General features: G+C 33.6%; 1 protein-coding gene across 1 annotated transcript; it reads right to left on the bottom strand.

Annotated features, from left to right (window-relative positions):
- Window positions 1-1545: 1545 nt before the first annotated feature.
- LOC145001646 (uncharacterized) lies at window positions 1546-4002 on the bottom strand. The gene has a single exon (XM_078961002.1). It carries the CDS (start codon window positions 3897-3899, stop codon window positions 1611-1613), a length of 2289 nt encoding a protein of 762 aa, XP_078817128.1. The 5' UTR covers window positions 3900-4002; the 3' UTR covers window positions 1546-1610.
- Between the last annotated feature and the right edge of the window lie 16244 nt (window positions 4003-20246).

Here is a 20246-nt window from a genome sequence, read left to right as displayed (position 1 = left end):
ACTTATGTTCACAGTTTGGTTGGGTATTATTACTTAATGGTGGAGCGGTTACTTGGAAAAATTCCAAGAAAGCCATAGTGGCTAATTCCAGCGAGTGAAGCATCGGAGGAAGCGGATTGGCTGAAAAACTTTATCGGATATCTCAGAGTCGTTCCAACTATTCATGAATTAATGAAACTATTCTGTGATAATGAAGGTGCGGTTGCTTTCACAAAAGAACCAAAGTATCATGGTAGATCCAAGCATATCGATACAAAGTACCATTACATTCGACATCAGGTAGAACAAGGATGCCTTCTGGTGAAGACAGTATCATCAGAAAATGATGTTGCAAATCCTTTCACAAAGGCTCTGACCAGGGAAAAACACTACCAACATGCTAGGAGCATATGCCTCAGAGACGATATTAGTTTTAGTAGTTAGATGATATATTTGAAACTTGTAACAAAATAAATGTAATTCATTTGGTAAACGAATAATAGGGAATTATTTATGAGTATTGTATTGCCTTATTTAATTATGTATTCTTCTGTTTTTTTTTGCATTTTTACACTTCCTGAGTAATTTAAATTAATCAAACTTCCACAATCGATCATACTTCTGGAGTAAGTAGTGAATTAAGACTATCATGAATTGATTGTAGACTGTCAATTTAGGATTTAATAATCTAACTCCTATCAATATACTTAGTGATAACGAGTCTATCATTAAATTAACTTTGAATCCAGGTTTTCACGGAAAAAAAACAAGCATTTTGAGGTAGATCTTCACTTTTTTCGGGAAAAAAAAATCGAAAGTTGTGTTTTAAAAGTTAACAAAATTGAATCTTTGAATCAGAATGCATATATTCTAAAGAAAGCTCTTGGGAGTGGTCAATATGATTATATTTCTGGTCATCTTGGTTTAATTGATGATTTTTCCTCCCTCAAATTAATGTTTAGTTTGAGAGGGGGTGTTGAAATATCACATATTCATGTTTCTTTTAAACATAAACATTAATTTATTATCTTGGTTAGATATTGTATATTATATTTTTCTTATGGGTTTGTTGTGTATTTTTGATGCAGGTATCAAGTTTACGTGCGGATCTTGGGTGATCCATGGAGCTTCCTAGGTCTTTCTTAGACACCAGTGTTCAATATTTATTGTTCAGTCGATGGTTCATTTTGCAACACACTAACTCGTTCGATCCTCTCCGATAAAAGAACTCTCTCTAAAAGATAGATTAGGGTTTGATATCTTTTTTAGGGTTTGATCTTCGTCAAAATTGATTGTATATCTATCTGTTGTTCATACGAGTGTGAGTGTGATTGTAGAGAGCTTTCTTCTATAAGTTGATGTACAAACGAACTGTATAAACTGTTTATGTTGGGAATACCTTGAGTTTCTACTTTTTTCGTTCACCAATTGACAACAAAATTCAACTAAGAAAACATCCAATCACACCTAAAATTTAAAAGTCATCTTAGTGTAAAACATTTGAACACTCACTAGTGCGCAAATGATGAGCAACAAGTACTTGTCAAATTCGGAAATTAACCAGAAACTAACACAAACTAAACATGATTTCTGAATGATAATGATGCAGTCTTGAATAACACAAATGGTTTTTAAAGAAATGGATCATTTAAGTAAGCACGCCACTTGTCAATAGATGCCAACTCGTCTGGATCCAAGCATGGAAGCTCACGTTCTTGAAGGGTGTTGATTATCTTTGTAGCCTCACCGAGAAGCTGAGCTGCAGCATGGACACTCGCCTCCCTTTTCTCTATGGCTCTTGTGTGGCATTTAATTGCTATGACTTGGGGTAAGTTGGTGAGGCATGCAGCCAATATATCAGCTGTCATTAATGATATTTGCACAAATAGTTGCTCCTGGCTAAGCTGGTCAATATCCTCATGGTAGGAGAGCAGGATTGTTTCTGTGAGACGATACATTGAATTGGCAGAAATACACCTCCACTTGGAATTATCATTTGGGACTCCAGTACGCACACCTTCATCCTTGATAACCATTTTTTTAGCTGTATTGCTCAACCATTGAAGAATCTGTCCTGCTGTATTCACTTGAGGATCAGGTGTTTGCAGCTTGTTTCCTAACCATGTGTGGTAGACTTCAACTTCTGGCCACACAGTTTTAGCCGCATTTTGAATGCTTACATGATCATCGGTACCATTGAGGCTTTCTTCCACAAGTGTGACATATACAAGACCTTCTCTCACACCACTAATCAGCAAGCGATCGACTATGTTCTTTTGGATGTTAGGAAGAGACATGGCGATTGTTGTCAGAGTTACCAATGCCATGCTCCAACAGTTGAGATATTCTTCTGAAAGTAAAGGTGGAACATGATGGCTGTCAAACTTTTCAACTCCTTCAAAACCTCTAGATTCTGCTAGAAGTTTCATAAGATTGTTGGGTTGTCGTTTTTCAGCCTTTTGGATCAAATGGTTCACGGATTTTAAAATCCCTTTCAATGTTCTCTCAGGAAACTCCATGTCATCTTGAAGTTGCAAAACATACCGGCTAAGATCTTTATCTTTTCCTAGTTGCTCCTCCGGGTTTTGTTCCAAGTTAACACGTGAGACACGAAACATGGCCTTTAACCACTTCCAACATCGGAGACAATACAAGACACATATCACAAAGAAAATTGGAATCAGTGTTATAATTTTGCATGCTACCACGACTATCAGCTGAAATCCAATACAAATGTTGAGAATTAAGATTTTCAAAGTCTGGATAACAATCATGCATTGACGACTACTGGATGGGAATGGTATGCTGCTGTATTTCCAATCAGATAATTTCTGTGTCCAGTAGCTCTCTACTTTAAAGACCTTGATATGCCTCCAAATCCACTTTACGGATAACTTAAAGGTCAAGGCTGCAAAGCATCTAGCAAGTGGGGCAATTGTACCCAGAACGACTCCAATAAGTTGTACTATGCGAATCACTAACATTAACCAAAGATAATCCGACTTAAAGTCCTTTATATGTGGAATCCTGAAAATAGACATACCCCAAATATGTACGAGAGTGGTTAAAGCACATATTACCCCAGAAGCAGAGGTTGTAGCAAAGGAAGCTGTCATGAACTGGGGGCTTCCAGTTTTTGCCATAATCCAGTAGTTGTTCACATGTTGCTTTAGCTTCTCAACACTCGGCTGTTGTAGCTCTTGATCCTTTAAAGTTGTTTGATGAGCTGTTTGGTATTTCGATTCCAGAATTTGTTTGGACTTTAGAATTGCTAAAGATGAACATGCATATATTATCAACAACATGAGTAACACAACCACATAAGTAATTGTCAGCATGAAACTGACAGATGGGTAGAATAGTGTAGAGCCTCCATCATTAAAACCAATTCTAACCACAGTCTCATCTTCATGATAGGAGAGGACTCCCGTGTTTATTTGAATGCAGACATTCACAACCAAGGTGATTACCAGAACACCTAAAGCTATCATATTTGTCACAAGTTCCTTGCTGTTCATAGTTGCTAGAGAAGGCAATAGATTAGACATTATGGCGCACATAAAGCTCACACTTCCAAGCTTTGTAGCCTGGTCCTCATAACTTGGCATTAGATTAGTAAGATCCATGGGTAGCTTTATAGCAACAGCTATCACAGTGAGAGAAGCTGCATTCAGAGTGAAATATTTACACGGAAACCATAGCTTTCTGTTCCTCAGACCATGTAAAAGATCAGCCACCATTGCAAGGATGCAAATCAGAGATGCTAATGTGATATACATCCCAATCCATGGCATAGGTTTACCGAATCTGTTTTGCTGATGTGACTTGAACAGTGAAATCCAAAGGTCAGATAGATATTCTTCTGTGAGATTGGGGCAAGATGCCACATGCTCCACAAAATATAGAAAGTCGGAATCCATGATTATCTTCTTTCAAGGCAAAGGAAATCGTGGTATGGGATCTTCGAAGGGGTGTTTAAAGGGTATAAAGGAGATGCAAAGTGCAAAAATTAAAATTTAGCTAGTTATGTTTCTATTAATGCTATGATTAATGACTTCCAAAAATTAAACTTAATTTCATGTTTATAATTGCCCATTTGATCCCTCACACGAACCTTCCATTTCATTACAGGAAAAGACGTCCAATAAAAAATAAAAAGTCAATGTTGCAGGTGAAATGAGAGTTTCCAATGAAATATCAAGAGAACGTCATTGAAAAGTAGATAATTAGTATGAAATACTCAAGTAGCATATCGACACTCGTAATCAATAATATAATAATAAGAGAATATATATCAAATTCGTTCAATCAGATTTCAACGGTTTGTTAAATTGTTTTATGTTCGAAGTTTTCGTCCATAGCCTGACAAAGACAAATGATAAATCTCTCTAAGAAACAAGAAAACATATAGTAAATATCTCTAAGAAACAAGAAGACATATAGTATAGAGTAAATTAAATGAATTGTCCTTGTGCTTTGGTGTAATCTGTGCCCTTGATTCTTATTTATTTATTTTTTTTTTAGGTCGGACCGTCCCTTGTATGCTTTTGTTGCATACTTAGCCCCCAACGAAAAAAGACCATTCAACCATTCTCTATTTCCTTTTTGATTTCTTTATTGCTTATTTTTATTTATATTATTAAAAAAAAATTAAGGTGCCACCTTATCCTCTTCCCTTCGAGACTTGCATGTTACCCATTATATCTTTCGTCTCACTCATCAGAAGACAATCAACTCTTGCAATAATAACCACCATCATTGCCATTGTAATCGAAACCAATTTGAACCCGTAAATTATCGAAACAAAGCGATTTCTATACCAAGGAATCAAAATATGATGCAACTTGAATCCAAACTATAGGGGATACTATATTAAAGTATCATCTAATAAAAAATAAGATGTAGGAAAAGTAAAGATCTAAATGACGAAATAGGGTGAGTGAAGATCTACACTAGATGAACTATAGTGGATTATAGATCCACCATACCGGTGGTCGACGTGTTGGTCAATAGGTCTCCTACAGCAACGCAGGCTTTTGGGAAGATTTTGAGAGAATGAGGCTTTTGAGAGCAGATGGAGGCATATCAGATGATCTAACCATCTTAGTGAATATAAAAGGTTTTTTTATTTGATTTTGGAAAACAATAGACTCTCCTTGTCCCCTCCTTTCTTTACAACACCCATGCTCTCTTTTTTACACGGGGCACAATAGTTTTTTTAGGTTGGAACGAAACGTCCAACAAAAACATACAATAGGGTCTGTCTTAGTTAAAATAAAATTAGAGATCAAACGCGTAAATTACACAAATCATACGGACCATTTATATAATTTACTCTATTTTATATAATTCAATTATATATGATTAAAGACTGGTCATGCCCACTTTTAGTTTACAAAACAAGATATATATATATATATATATATATATATATATATATATATATATATATATATATATATATATATATATATATATATATATATATATAAATGATCATTTGAAAACTAATAATTTCCCGTAAACCCGAGAACTAAAGGTAAAGCGTTGGATATATATATATATATATATATATATATATATATATATATATATATATATATATATATATATATATATATATATATATATATATATATATATATATACATAAGAAGGATCATTTGAAAACTCATAATTTCCCTAAAACCCGAGAAGTAAAAATAAAACGTTGGATCAATTGTTTGGATGGCTTAGATGATCGGTGGCATAATTTATAAATATTACTAATTTCAGTGGCTCAATGGATTTTTTAAAAGTAATCACGGGGATATATTTGGTTGAAAAAGTATTATATGTTGAAAAATATCATTTTAAAGGAATTCCATCACAACAAGAAATAAGTCATTTAAGAAAGTAAGTTACGATAATGTTTATTCAGTTATAACATATTTTTTAATATTTATTCAACTATAACATATTTTGTAATGTTAAACATAATTTGAATAGACTTGAAGAATTTCATCGTGTGCACATGAATAAAAAAGAAAAATTTGTTGATCCTTTGGTTGAAAACCAATATGTAAGCTATTATTACTTAAAAATAAAATAAATTGTTGTTGTTTTTTTTTTTTTTTTTTTTAGTTTTAACGTATATTAACAATCTTTGTGAAATATATAATTCTTTGGTTGCTGAGGTTGCTCTACAGACTAATCACATAGTCGATTCTGGTGGTGATCCAGACAACATTGATTGGATCACAATATTTGAAAAGGTGTTGGGTACACGAAGGGGGCATGTGTGAGACATTGGGCCTAAACCTTTTTCAATTGCAGGTACAAGTGCTTCATCCCAATGACAGTCACAGTTACAAGCACCGCAACCAACACAGGTACTTGTTAAATTCTTAAGAATTTGGTAGCTTTGTTATATTTTTAAGAACTTGATATATTTGTAGTAATTTTTGGTAGCTCGGTAGTTTGTTAAATTGTTAAAGACTTAATTGATTTGGTGCTTTGATGGTTTGATAGTTTGTTGAATTTTTAATGACTTAATGTGTTTGTGATTTAATTGTAGGATGTTGATGTGAATGCTTTTCTTCAAAACCCAACATTTGTGATGGCTATTGGAGACATTATTCGCTCGTTTAAAAACCAAGTCAACGCGAAAAACAACGATGGGGAGGATGATGGGGAAGATGAAAACAACTAGTATTTCTTGTTTTATGATATGGAGAATGTTATTTTGGATTTTGAAGATAGTTTATGTATGATATATATTAGATGTTTGTTTGAGATTTATTAGATATTTTATGGAATATGGTATTCTTGATGTTTTTATATAATGTGGTATGTATTTATTCATGTATTTTTATCAAAACTATATTTTTTAATATATATAAATTAATATTATAAAAAATATGTTTTTTCTCAAAAAAAAATTAATAAAAAAAGCCATTTGCAGCGACGCCTTTAGGGATGACTACGATAAATTGCGGCGACGTATACCTCCGGGGAGGTTTGTCGGAGAAACTCCGGCCGGTTGCCGGAATATTAATAGAGACGACGTTATTTTCGACGATAATGATGTATTAGGGACGACGGGTATTGGAGACGGAAATATTAGAGACGACAACGGGCTATTAGCTATGAAGCAATTACGGCGACACATTAGCGACGACATGTCGTCGCAATACTTTTAGCGACAATAAGCATGACCAGTTGCGACGATTATTGTCGCCGCTAAAGGTTAGTTTTTTTGTTGTGCATCATAAATTACTCTCTCTCTCTCTCTTATTATCCTCATATCTTTGCATCGATATCCTCCCTTGTTCGTCTATACACCACCTCTACGTCAGTGTAGATCAACGACGACTCCAATCTGATGTCCTTAATCTCCATATCATCAACACAGAATCCACCAACCAAGAGATCGAATTCGTTCATGTTCATCTTCAATTGCAGCCATAGATCGTCGAAGCCCTAAGTCGTTTGGTGGTGGATCGATGGACGTATCCATCTTCATGTCCTACAAAAATAGTTTTCTATTGAAATCGAACTCAGACGCATCTATGCATCAGATCAAGCTCTGTAACAGTTCTCCAACTCTTACTCTTCATTCTCTGCTGGAATTTTCATGTCCTCCGTCGGTCTCTTCCCTTTCACCAGATTACAACAATAATAGGCAAAGTGTAGAAGAAGAATATTGGAAACCCCAGAAGAGATTTGTTTCCCAATTCTACGCCACTACAACCATTGCCGCCTCCTCCATTATGATAACAACGAAACATATGTCGTCCTTCTCAATCCACCGGTAATATGACTTACTTGTTCGTTATAATTTGAATCTATTATGTTAATTGTGAATTATCAGAGCAGAAGAAATAATATGAGGAAATGAAAAATATTAGAAATTAAGTTATACGATGATATAAAATGCTAGATCTATGCTGAAACATTTTGACTGAAGCAAGACAGTAATAAAAAAAAAACACCACAAATCATGTATGATTACTGCATCAGAGAAAAAAGAACATATGAACATACCATGTATATATGAAGTTGTTCGATTTTAGTGTTGATTATCTTGATATCGTATTGATTTCTTGATTTTACAAATAAGTTTAAATGATCGATGTTATAATTTTTTGAAGTTGCAACTAAAATAAAGTATTTGTTGTGCTTTAGTTGTTTTTAGTGGTTAAGTTTTAATATTTGAAAGCAAATTGAAACAGATTAATTCTTAGGATTTAATTTATTAATTTGAAGAATATGATTAGTTAATACTTTGAAGTTACATGTTGAAACACGTAATTGGTAATGTTTTTTTTCTTATAGAATTTTAGGTGTAAATTGTTTAAATAATCATCTTATAATACTTGCTTTTAGGATTTGAGTTATACACAGTTGCTTTTCATGTTAATTTACAGCTCTTAAATTTACTTATTTTCATTCAATATTTATTTTCAAACTGAGGTGAAGAAAACTTTTTTATCTTTTGTTATTAGCTATAAGAAATATATTTGGATGTAAAGATTATTGAACAAAATTTGTATATAAGAACACTTGCCCTAAGTCGAATTTGTAGATATATTTTTTTTTTGCATGTAGTTTTTATATAAAACTTGGGTGGACTCTTTTATAAGAATTATAAACTACAAACCGAGAATTATGAACTCAAGTGGATAAACTTTAAAGGTTATGAAAGTTATTTTGTTGCTATTTGCTAATGATTCACACTTCAAAACTAATGATTAGCTTTTGAGTAAATTGGATGAACTTTAAAGGTTCAATCAAATTAATGAATTAATGGAGTAATATGTAACACAGTTGAGACATTGCTTAATGACCAAATATATACACAAACCATATATGCCAAATAAATTATATGTCCTTCTTCAATTCTAGTTAAATCACAAGTGAATTACATATGAATTACATGTTATTCAAATCTAATTCACATATTAATCACATGTAATTCATATTTGAATCATCTTATTTTTTTATTTTAACTTGTTTCTAGTTAGATATAAATCTCAGGCGAATCACAAATTAATTACATATGAATCACATGTAAATTACAAGTGATTCACATGTAAATCACAAGTGAATATTATATATGAGTTAGATGTGATTCACATAAGAATATCATGTAATTCACATGTAACTCACAAGTGATTCACATGTAAATCACAAGTGATTCACATGTACAAGTGTATCATATATGAATTATATGTAATTCACATATTAATCACATGTAAATCATCTAATTTTTTTTTTTTAACTATATAGTTTATTTTAACTTATTTTTGGTTAGCAATAAATCTCAAGTGAATTATATGTAATTCACATATGAATCATATATAAATCACAAGTGAATAATATATGAATTACATGTGATTTACATATGAATAACATGTAATTCACATGTAACTCTTAAGTGATTCACATATAAATCACAAGTACATCATATATGAATTACATGTGATTCACATATAATTCACATGTGAATCACATGTAATTTACATGTGAATCAGCTTAATTATATGTTTTTAATATATAGTATATTTTAACTTGTTTCCGGTTAGCAATAAATCTCAAGTGAATCACATATCAATTACTTGTAATTCACATATGAATCACATGTAATTCTCATGTAAATCACAAGTGATTCACATGTAAATCACAAATTGATAATATATGAATTACATGTGATTCACATGTAAATCATATGCAATTCACATATGATATACACATGTATTTTTGTGAATGTTACTAGATTAATCATTTTTTTTTTTTAATTATTTTTGTAGATTTGGAAGAACTTGTGGAAAATATTGAATAGGTGAAAAGTGATAGATTAAAGAAAAATATGGAAATCTTGACGCGAAAACATGAAAACGCCTTGAAATTTTGTAGCGTATTTTGTTTTTTCTTTATTTTATTTTGTATCGAATAAAATTCTTGTACTATTTTGTTTATAGATTAATAAATAAAATTGAGTTTTTTTTTATGATTTACTTACAAATATTATAGTGTAAGAAATATGCATATATACATCTAAAATGCTATTTTTTTTGTTAAATCAATTATAGTTTTTTTTTTAATTTTTAAAGTTATTCCAATTTTATATAAAAAATTACAGTTTTCTTTTTCAATTCTTTTTAAAATTTATGTTTTCTAAAAATTCATGTTTTAAAAAAAATCGAAAATTATTATTATTATTTTTTTTAAATTAAAAAATTAATTTATCATGTTAATTTTTATATATTTTTATTAATATTTCTACTAAGACAAAAAAATTAAAACATTAAATGAGATTTGTAAAATGTCGGTCATGCCCTTAATAAGTTAATTTTGATCTAACGCTCCACCTTTAGTTCTCGGGTTCTCTGAAAAAAACTATGAGTTCTTAACGGATCTCACTTGATATATATATATATATATATATATATATATATATATATATATATATATATATATATATATATATATATATATATATATATATATATATATATATATATATATATATATATATATATATCATTTACCTATATACGAGACCCTCTTCTGAAAATCGAAGGCGTTTACGTCGACGAGCTATTTGCTTACGGGCTTCCTCTCATGCCTCCCTCATCTGGTGGTAAGCTGTCTGCTTGCCTGTCTCAACCTCCCTTCATCCCTACCTCATCGTGACGTAACACTGGGGTCTAACAAACGAAACCGGCGGAGAGAGGTGGCTGACTGCTTGCTTCTGGTTATCCTAACCTCACGCTGAGGCAGGAGACTTCACCGTGGGTTTTCCTTAAAGATGGCAGCGTTTCCCCAAAGTTGCTTTCCACCTCATGCTTGGTTTAAAGTGTCAATGAAACGTGGATCAAAACCTCAGATTCTCTTTTCCGATTCAACCTCTTGATAGACCTCCAATTGCCACCTAATGTTGATACTTCTTAAAATCATTTATCACTATGAGAAGATTTTTATTTGGACTTGAAGCACCACCTTATTTATACGATAAGCGATTTGTGTTGCTGACACTGCTGGTTATTCTACGGAATCAAGGTAACAGAATTTAATTGTGTTTTCAAATTTAGGGCTCCTCAAGATTTTAATCACTACATTCCATTCCTCTTTCTCTTTAAGCAATTGATTTTAAGGTTTAATAAGGTTGGAATGATTCTCTACAAATACTCCTGACTATCATGTGCTTCTTTCTTTCAGTTGAGTTTTTTCTTGATTTCCTTTCGCCTTATCTTGAAATAAGTCATTGGATATTGATTCTAATACTTTGTGGACAAATCTAAAGCTACGCCTATACTTACCACTAATATCCTTCTCCTTTCTGCAACTTTTTTTTATATGTCATTAGATTCCAAATGGTGTCTAGGTCAAGTGCAGCCATTTCTTAAGGTGTGGTTTGAATTAAATTTTAGTATTGTGTTATTTATATGCTTTATGATGCTTGCGAATTCAAGGGATTCAATATTGGATGATTCAAAGTTGATATCCCCTTTTTTTTGGTTTATTAATTAGGGAAATAGAACTGGCAATAATCCATATTTTGAATATTTGAACTGACAATCATCCATATATTGAATATTGGATGCTTCATAGCTGAGGGAAATCTTAAATGTACTTCTCACTTCATATATCTCTCTGATTGATACCGAAGTTTGGTGTTCATCTTATTGTGCAAGTACCCTTTCATGTTCTTGATTCCATTGATATATGCACAAAGAAAAAGAAATTTCCCTTGGTATTTCAGAAAGGTAGGTTTGTACACCCCCCCCCCCCACCGGCGCGATGTCTGGGGTTCATAGCCCTAAAATATTTGTAAGTTTTTCAATTGGGTCAAATTCATTTGTCAACTAGGTCCTTTTTTGATGAATATGATGGGAAATTTTGTCCAGGTCATCAATATGTTGTAGAGAATAAGTGCTTCCATTTATACTTATGAAGTTAGTAGAAAACCCAATTGCACTTCACCTGTTTGATGAAATGCCTCAATGAGACATACGAATTTATTTTTCACTAAATGTAAGGTTACTGCCCAGAATCAAGTGGATTTGAAAGGGGTCTTCACAACATAATTTTTATTTTATTTTTATATTTTCACTCAACCAAAGGCCTTGATCATCTTTCTGCTTATTTTTTCTTTGAAATGGTTGTAAGTCTCACGTATGTCTGCACTTATACTTTTTGATAAGGTGCATAGGCAAGATGTCATTAAGTATAGATAGTTCCGTGTTAGCATATTACTTGTACACCATACATAATGGTGGCTAGGAAGCTGGAGAAACACAATATGGATTCATTATGAATTGTGAAATTTAAATCCTTTTCCGATTTGTGAAATTTAAAGATTACTTGTACACCATACATAATGGTGGCTAGGAAGCTGGAGAAACTGGCATGCAGTCACTGTTATTCACAAATACAGGTACCAAATACTTATATTATATTCATTTTAAAAACTTGTATACTATTGGTGGCTTTTGTCGAAGGAAGTGTATCTTTGGAAGCAATTTGAGCAGGTAAATCTTGAACACCAGCTTGTCATGTAAGTTTTCAATGCATAACACTCAGAAAATGATGTAATTTATGTTGTTACAGGAGAGAAGCAACCATACGTCTCAGAAAGGCAAATTGAATACATAAAATTACTTATTTAGGATTTGAGGAATGTATAATTTGAGAAACTTTTTTTATACTTGATTTTATACTTGGGGGTTTTCCGAGGGTGTTTTTTTTTTTTTTTTTTTTTTTTTTGTCATTTGTTCCCTTTTTCTTTGAATTTGGTTTTAGAAAGGTGTTGGCTTGGGGTTTAGTTGTGCAACATGATAATCTTCCCATAAATGAATCTTTTTTCCATCTATAATGTGCTTATTATGATGCCTTATCTTTCTTGTTTTTAAGGTATAAATGTTGACATAACAAGGTCAAAGCATGAACATTGGTCATCATTTGTATCTCTGCCATTGGAAGTTATCATCCCGGCTGGACAAAAGGCAAGGGAGGATTCTTAGCATGGTGGCAAGTTCACCAACTTGACAATTATCACATTCTTGTTTCGTTATATTTTTTAATTTCTTTTTAATTTATTATTATGGAATGAAAACAGGTGATGATGATTCTAATAGGCAAAAACTATATTCGTGCCATCAATGACCAATATGGGGACGGAAATATCGAGAGTATGCTTTCAGTTGAAATGGGTTCAGGGAAATGTCTTTCCTTAAAAGGTATCTTCAAATGCCATCAACAAAACACTCATTTTTTTATATTAAATTTAAGTTTTTATTTGAATATTTTACGTTTTGCCAAATATCATCTGAACTCCAAAATTGCAATATGGTGTGGTTGTTGCCGCCTTGGAGTTTTTTATGGATATTGAGTTGAACAACTAATTGGAGACCTGGAAATTGAATGTACTTTTCTAATCTTAATGGACTCTTTTTCCAAGGACATGTTTGATGAGTGTGACAACAAATAGTGGGTGGCATCTTGCAATATATATATATATATATATATATATATATATATATATATATATATATATATATATATATATATATATATATATATATATATATATCATTCATTCAAATTTAATGATCAAAAGGCTTTTAGCCTAATTGTATTAAGGTGTTTGAAAATTTGTTCCTCCCCTGAGGGTTGAGGGCTCAAGTCCCATCATGGAAAGAGTATTTAAGAGTAGGATTTAGAGGGTGTGAATTGGTCTTAAAACAATCAAATTTTATGAATAGCATTTTTTCTTGGTTTCTCCACTGCCTTGCACTGTTGCACATGAGCTACCACAGTAAGAATTCTGCTTTTCTTTTTGTTAAAATTATAAATAAAATTGTAACATGGAATGTTAATACATGCATTAACATTCGATCAAACTCAATGATTTTTTTTGGTTAACCATCAGAAGGTTCTCCTGTAACTGTAGCCTTATGCTTGCATTATTTCCATTTCATTTGTTATTATAACATGAATAAACTTCAAAAATATTTGCAGGAGTTCACTATTTGGTAGGAAGGTAATTGCACCTTAGCTCATGGACTGCATGGCAAGCATATGATGAAGGATTCTTTTCTCTATACGAGTCACCCTAACTTTGTTTGCACCCTTTCACTGATTTAAACAAGGTTTTATACCTAACCGAAATTGTTGCTCTTAGCTGGCTTGGGACCATAAGAAATTTTGTTGTAATCTATTTTCATTTGTAAAACCATTCAATTATAGCATCGTAATTTGACTTTATTCTCTACAACATTTGTAAAACCATTCAATGTACTTTAAAATCCACCCAACTATAAAATTTTACCAAATTACCCTTTGTGGGTTGTGCTAAGCACAACCCGTAAAACATCACTAGTGTATATATATATATATATATATATATATATATATATATATATATATATATATATATATATATATATATATATATATATATATATATATATATATATATATATATATATATATATATATATATATATATCTCGATGTTTTTTTTAGTCATATGATGCTTAGATCGTATCGAAAAAAACTATAATTTGCAATATTTATAAAAATACCCAGCTTTTCGGTAGTATTGGGATAGCTTGTTTAGTTAGGATCATCAATTTTTTCCCCCTTTTGCTCAATATTTGTTTACATTTTAGATGGGATTCATCTTTTTTTATTTTGGTATGGAGGCTAATTGCTTTTAAAGGAAGTCCAGGTGTCCCATATTGTATAGACACAATTTATTTTCTATCTCCTAGTTCTTGATAATGAGTCTCAATTTAAAGTCCACATGATTAATAATAAACTAGACAATTTTTCGTGCATTACACAGATTACAAATATATAATCTAAAACTTTACCAATATATATTTTCTTAACTATAACATGATGTTTTTAACTTTGATATTATAATTCTTATATTAAATTAATATAAGACATTGACTATTTTAAATTATATGATAATGTACATATCTATTAAAATTCTATTATGTCAATAATCTCAATAGTCTCTATCTACAACTTATACATAAATAAAATTAAATATAATATATGATTTAATATTATTTATAATTATTATGATTAATTAATTTTGTTAAAGTTTATTTGATGAATAATTTAGTTTCTTTCATTATAATAATTTAAAACAACGAATATTGTTTTTTTATTTTAAAGACAACACTATAATTTTTTTATATAATGTCAATTTTAGCTATTTTTCTTATATGTTATTTTCAATCTACTTATTTCAGAATTCTTATTGATTGTAAAAAATAGTTTCATGATTTTTTTAATCTACAATTACAATAAATATTTTTCATGTATCACTATAATTTATAATTTTTAAATATTTATAATATAGTCTTTTAACTTTTCTTTTAGTTTAACTAAAATTCTGATTTAAATTAACTTTTTTATTTTATATTTAAATTATTAATTTAACTATTTTAAATAAATTATCCAAAAATTTTGAATGTAAAATAACAATAATTCATATACGACTAAATATCCAAACTAATAAGTTAATTATAATATTTTAAAAAGTTAATGTCATAATTTTAAAACCAGAAGTCAAATATAATATTTTAATATTGTAGTTAAGTTAATTTATGATTACAATTTAAGTTTTGCCTTCTTTTAACAGTATTAATAAATTTGTAATAATTACTAGAAGAAATTGAAAAGTTATGGTGGTTTCAAATGCATCTGATGAAAGGTAAATATCTCTTCCTCTCAAATAAATGTGTAACATCCCAAGATCAGGTATACTTTATAAACCCTTGTTCTTTTGGTGATTGTCGAGTTCGGCCCTTATATGAGAAAAAGGTGGTAAATAAGTACGCGGGGCGTACGTGAGGTATGCTCAGCGTACTCGTGTGCGTATTTTTGATGCGGAAGCCACCAAGTACATTGGGCGTACCAGAGGGTACGATGGGTGTAATAGGCACAGAGTGAAAAACCTAATTTGGGATGTGTCCCTATTTAAAGGACATGATGGCCTCATTTCTGGCCACCATTCCCAGACATCAACTCTTTCAAATCCTAATTTCACGTCGCTTAAGCTTGTGTGTCCATTGTTGAGCTATTAAGTGTTCTTATGTTTCTTTGGGGTGAAGAAGGGGCTTTGAAGAGGAAGGAGTGAGAGTCCAGGCTTTATATCTAAGCTTATCAGTGGTTGGAGCTTCATTTAGAGATATAAAGCTCAAAGCTTTCTCACCCTTTTAATTTGTGCATCATTTTAGATCATTTTAGGGTTTTGGTCCCAAAGTTGAATGCTTTATGAGATATTGAGCTTCAGAGCTTATTATCAGCTCCTTTGAGTGTTTTTAGTGACGTAGAGTCATAAAAATCAAGACTTGGACGTGTAAACCAACCCATGCATGAGATATGAGCATTCTTGATAATAGAGAGTGAGATTTTGGGTGTTTGAGACTTTATCAGCAATACAAAGGCTTAAAGTCATAGACTTTATGGAGTAAGAGCCTTTCGGGAGTCTAGATCTAAGATTTGAGCTAAGTTCTTAACGGATTAAGACCAAATGAGTAGAAAGAGCAAAATAGGGCGTAGCATTGAGCGTAATTCCAGTACACATAGCGTAGGGTCGAGAATCCCCGATGCATGCATGGCGAAGGAGTATGCCGAGTGTAGAGGGCTTGTACGTGCATCGTACGCGCTGCCGTTTACTTTTCATTGACTTTTAGGGTTTGGTCAATTTGTGGAATATTAAGCCCATGGAAGGGTAAAATGGTCTTTTATTCTTCTGTGAGTCTATAGAAGGGTTAGTCTAGCTTCTTTGAGATCTATTATTAATTAGAGATAATTATCGTATGTGTTGGGTGGAGGCTAGACTAGTGATTTGAGTTGGAGGTTATCCGATTTTCTTATGATGTGAGTCTTCTCACTATACTTTACCTAGAGTGGTAATCCTTGTGTGACCGGGGGGTCTTATGTGTTATATTGAGTATTGTGATATCCAACATTATGTCATAGTGATTTATGCTATGTATTATTCTGAGCTTACTGATTTACGACCGAAGGGTCCACCCAAGTTGTAGGACCGGAGGGTCCTACTGAGACACATTGACCAAAGCGTCTTATACGAGCATAGCTATGAGAGGCTAATGAGATATGTGTGGTATTTTGGGGAACTCACTAAGCTTCATGCTTATTGTATTATGTGTGTCAGGTACCTCTCAGGATCACGGGAAGGCACCAGCTTGATTGTACGCACACACATACAAGTTGGAGATATGTTTTGGGGAGGGTCCTTGGTTGTGTTGCAAACAATTTTTGAACATGTATTTTGATAACTTGATATTAAAGGGATTTTTGTGATCGTGGTAATGAGACTTATGGGATTTTTAAATGAAAATTTTGTTTGAAAATTTACCGTGTTACAAGTTGGTATCAGAGCCTTGGTTTGAGGGATTTAGATATATCTGTGGGTGTGTCTGGACTTAAACTGAGGATTTGAGAAAAAAATTCAAAATAAATAAAATTTTCCAAAAATGAGAAAGATTTTTAAGAGAAAACGAGTTTGATCAGTTTGTACAATCCGGCAGAACCCAAACGGTGATTTCCTGAAATACCCTTACTTAATTGTTTTACGAGATATTTATGAGATATTAGTGATGCATGCTCGAGGATATGCTAAGTAATTCATATGGAGGGCTATAGTTGCCTGATTTGTTATGCATTAGCCTAGAAGTTGTTATTATCTGTTATGTGCTTTAAGTATGTGCTGAGTAAGAGTATCTAGTAGGAATCACTTAGAGAGAGAGAGAGAGAGAGTACTGATTTGAAAGATAATCTAAGAGAGATACCTAGTTAAGCATAGGAGAGATCTACTTAGAGAGTAGTATGTTATGCATGAGAGTTAGAGTACTTGTGAACTAGGATCCTAAGAGGAGGACTTGGGGTGACTACATGTTGGTGTGGAAGGTAGTATTGGGCCCATACTACTAAAAGCTCCAGATCTGTATGCAACCTAAGTAAGAATCCTTAGGATGCTAAGGAACAAGTAGGGACGGGTGATCGAGTGTGAGCATGATCGAGTGAGTCTATGATGATTTTTGCGTTGTGTTTCAGAGACATCATGGTGGGTACACACCACAACCTTGGGAGTAGTGGGACCAGTGATGATGAGATACACGGGGTGATTCACGAGGAGATGGTCAGAGCAATTCGAGAGGCGATTCCTGATATGTTTGGGTCTCTTAAGACCACACTTATTGAGACATTTGATGAGCGATATGTTGATGTTACTGAGGCAGCTTCGACTATAGCCACCGCACCTGTCGCCACTGCCAGGCCACAAGGAGGTGACTCGTTGTTGTTTCAGGAGTTCAGCAACACGAAGCCACCAAAGTTTGATGGGACCAAGGATTTTATTGATGCGATGATATGGATCTCCAATATCGAGGGGTGTTTTTACACTAGCTCATGTCCTGATCACTTGAGGGTTCGGTTTGCGCTGAACTAGCTTCGTGCGGGGGCGATGGACTGGTGGGAGTTTGTGACTACCAGTTTTACTCCTGCAGATCATGTTGCAGTGACATAGGAGAGGTTTTCCTAGTTATTCCGAGATGAGTATGTTCCCCCTATCGGAAGGGAACGTTTGGCCCAAGAGTTTATGTCTCTCAAACAGAAGACAGAGTCTGTGACTAAGATTACGAGGAGGTTTCATGAGAGGGCGTTGTTTTTCCCTGAACATGTGTCCACTGAGCAGGCACGTGTGGGCCGGTATCTGAGCATATTGAGGAGGGATATAGGAGATTTCGTGGCAAACTCATCATACAGTACATTAGCTGATCATCCGATCAATGCTAGATGGATGGAGATCGATCTAGAGTTACAGACTAGAAAGGAGGAGGAGTCCCAGGGTAGGGATCGGAGACCAGTTCAGTCGTAGCCGGTGATAAAGCGGGCTAAGTCCGCTGATACGAGGACTGGGGGCTAAAAGGGTCGAACTTGTGGTAAGTGTGGAAAGAGTCACAAGGGGTCGTATCGAGCGGGGATTTGCTACAAATGTGTCAAAGAGGGGCATATGGCGAAGGATTTCCCTAAGGGGTTTGCAATCTACTTTCACTCCAACCACACTGGCCATCGGAAGGCCGAGTGCCCCCAACTTCTTCAAGGATCAACAGAGGGATCTGCACCTGCTGCTTTGTATGCTACTGAGAGTCGGCCAGCGAAGGTCGAGACACCGAGGGTTCGTGGGAGAGCCTTCCAGCTGACAGCAGAGGAGGTTCGTGCAATGCCTAACGTCGTGACCAGTACGTATTCTTTATTTATATTCTTTTGAGATATGTTGTGCTTATATTGTGCTGTGTGTAGGTACTTTTCTTGTGAGTTTTGTACCTGCCTTGGTGTTATTTGACTCGGGTGAGAGTTGATCCTTCGTATCTTTAGCTTTTAGTCGTTACATCAGTATCCGACGTGAGGCGTCGAGTCTACCTCTAAGGGTTTCTATAGCCGAAAAGCATGCAGTTTTCGCTACTGATGTGATCCGAGGGTGTGTACTAGAGATTTTTGGTGTCGGGTTCCCTGATAGACCTGGTACCTATCACGATGGGTTATGTCTGTGTCATAGTGGGCATAGACTGGTAGAGTCGGTTTGGAGTTGTGATCGATTGTGATCGTCAGTTAGTAACTCTACAAGACCCTAGTGGGGGAGTGCTTACAATGTATGGCGAGGATACTTGATCTGAATCAGCTTTTTGATCTGCTGCCAGAGCGAGACAGAGTCTATAGCAGGGTTGTATGGGATTTTAGCGTGTGTGATGGATACACGGGTTTCCACAGAGAGGCTGAGTTTTATCACAGAGGTTAAGATAGTGTGCTAGTTTCTGGATGTTTTTCCTAAGGAGTTGTTGGTTGTGCCTTCCAAGAGGCAGGTGGAGTTCCGGATCGATTTTGTTCTGGGAGAGGTGCCTATTACTAAGGCACCTTATCGCCTTGCGCCACCAGAGATGCATGACTTATCCTCACAGATCTAGGAGATATTAGGGAAGGGTTTTGTCAGGCTAAGTAGCTCGTCGTGGGGAGCACCGATCCTTTTTGTTAAGAAAAATGATGGTTCACACCGGATGTGCGTCGATTACCGTGAGTTGAACAAGATGACGATTAAGAACCGTTATCCACTACCGAGGATTGATGATTTATTCGATCATTTGTAAGGGGTATTTTGGTTTTCCAAGATCGATTTGAGATCTAGATATCATCATATGAGAGTCTGCGAGGAGGATATCCATAAGATGGCCTTTAGG

This window comes from Lactuca saligna, chromosome 6 (assembly GCF_052625555.1).
Source record: "Lactuca saligna cultivar CGN05327 chromosome 6, ASM5262555v1, whole genome shotgun sequence".
NCBI classification, from domain to species: domain Eukaryota; kingdom Viridiplantae; phylum Streptophyta; class Magnoliopsida; order Asterales; family Asteraceae; genus Lactuca; species Lactuca saligna.
Note: the sequence above shows the minus strand (reverse complement) of the source record. Positions and strands in the feature narration are given on the sequence as shown.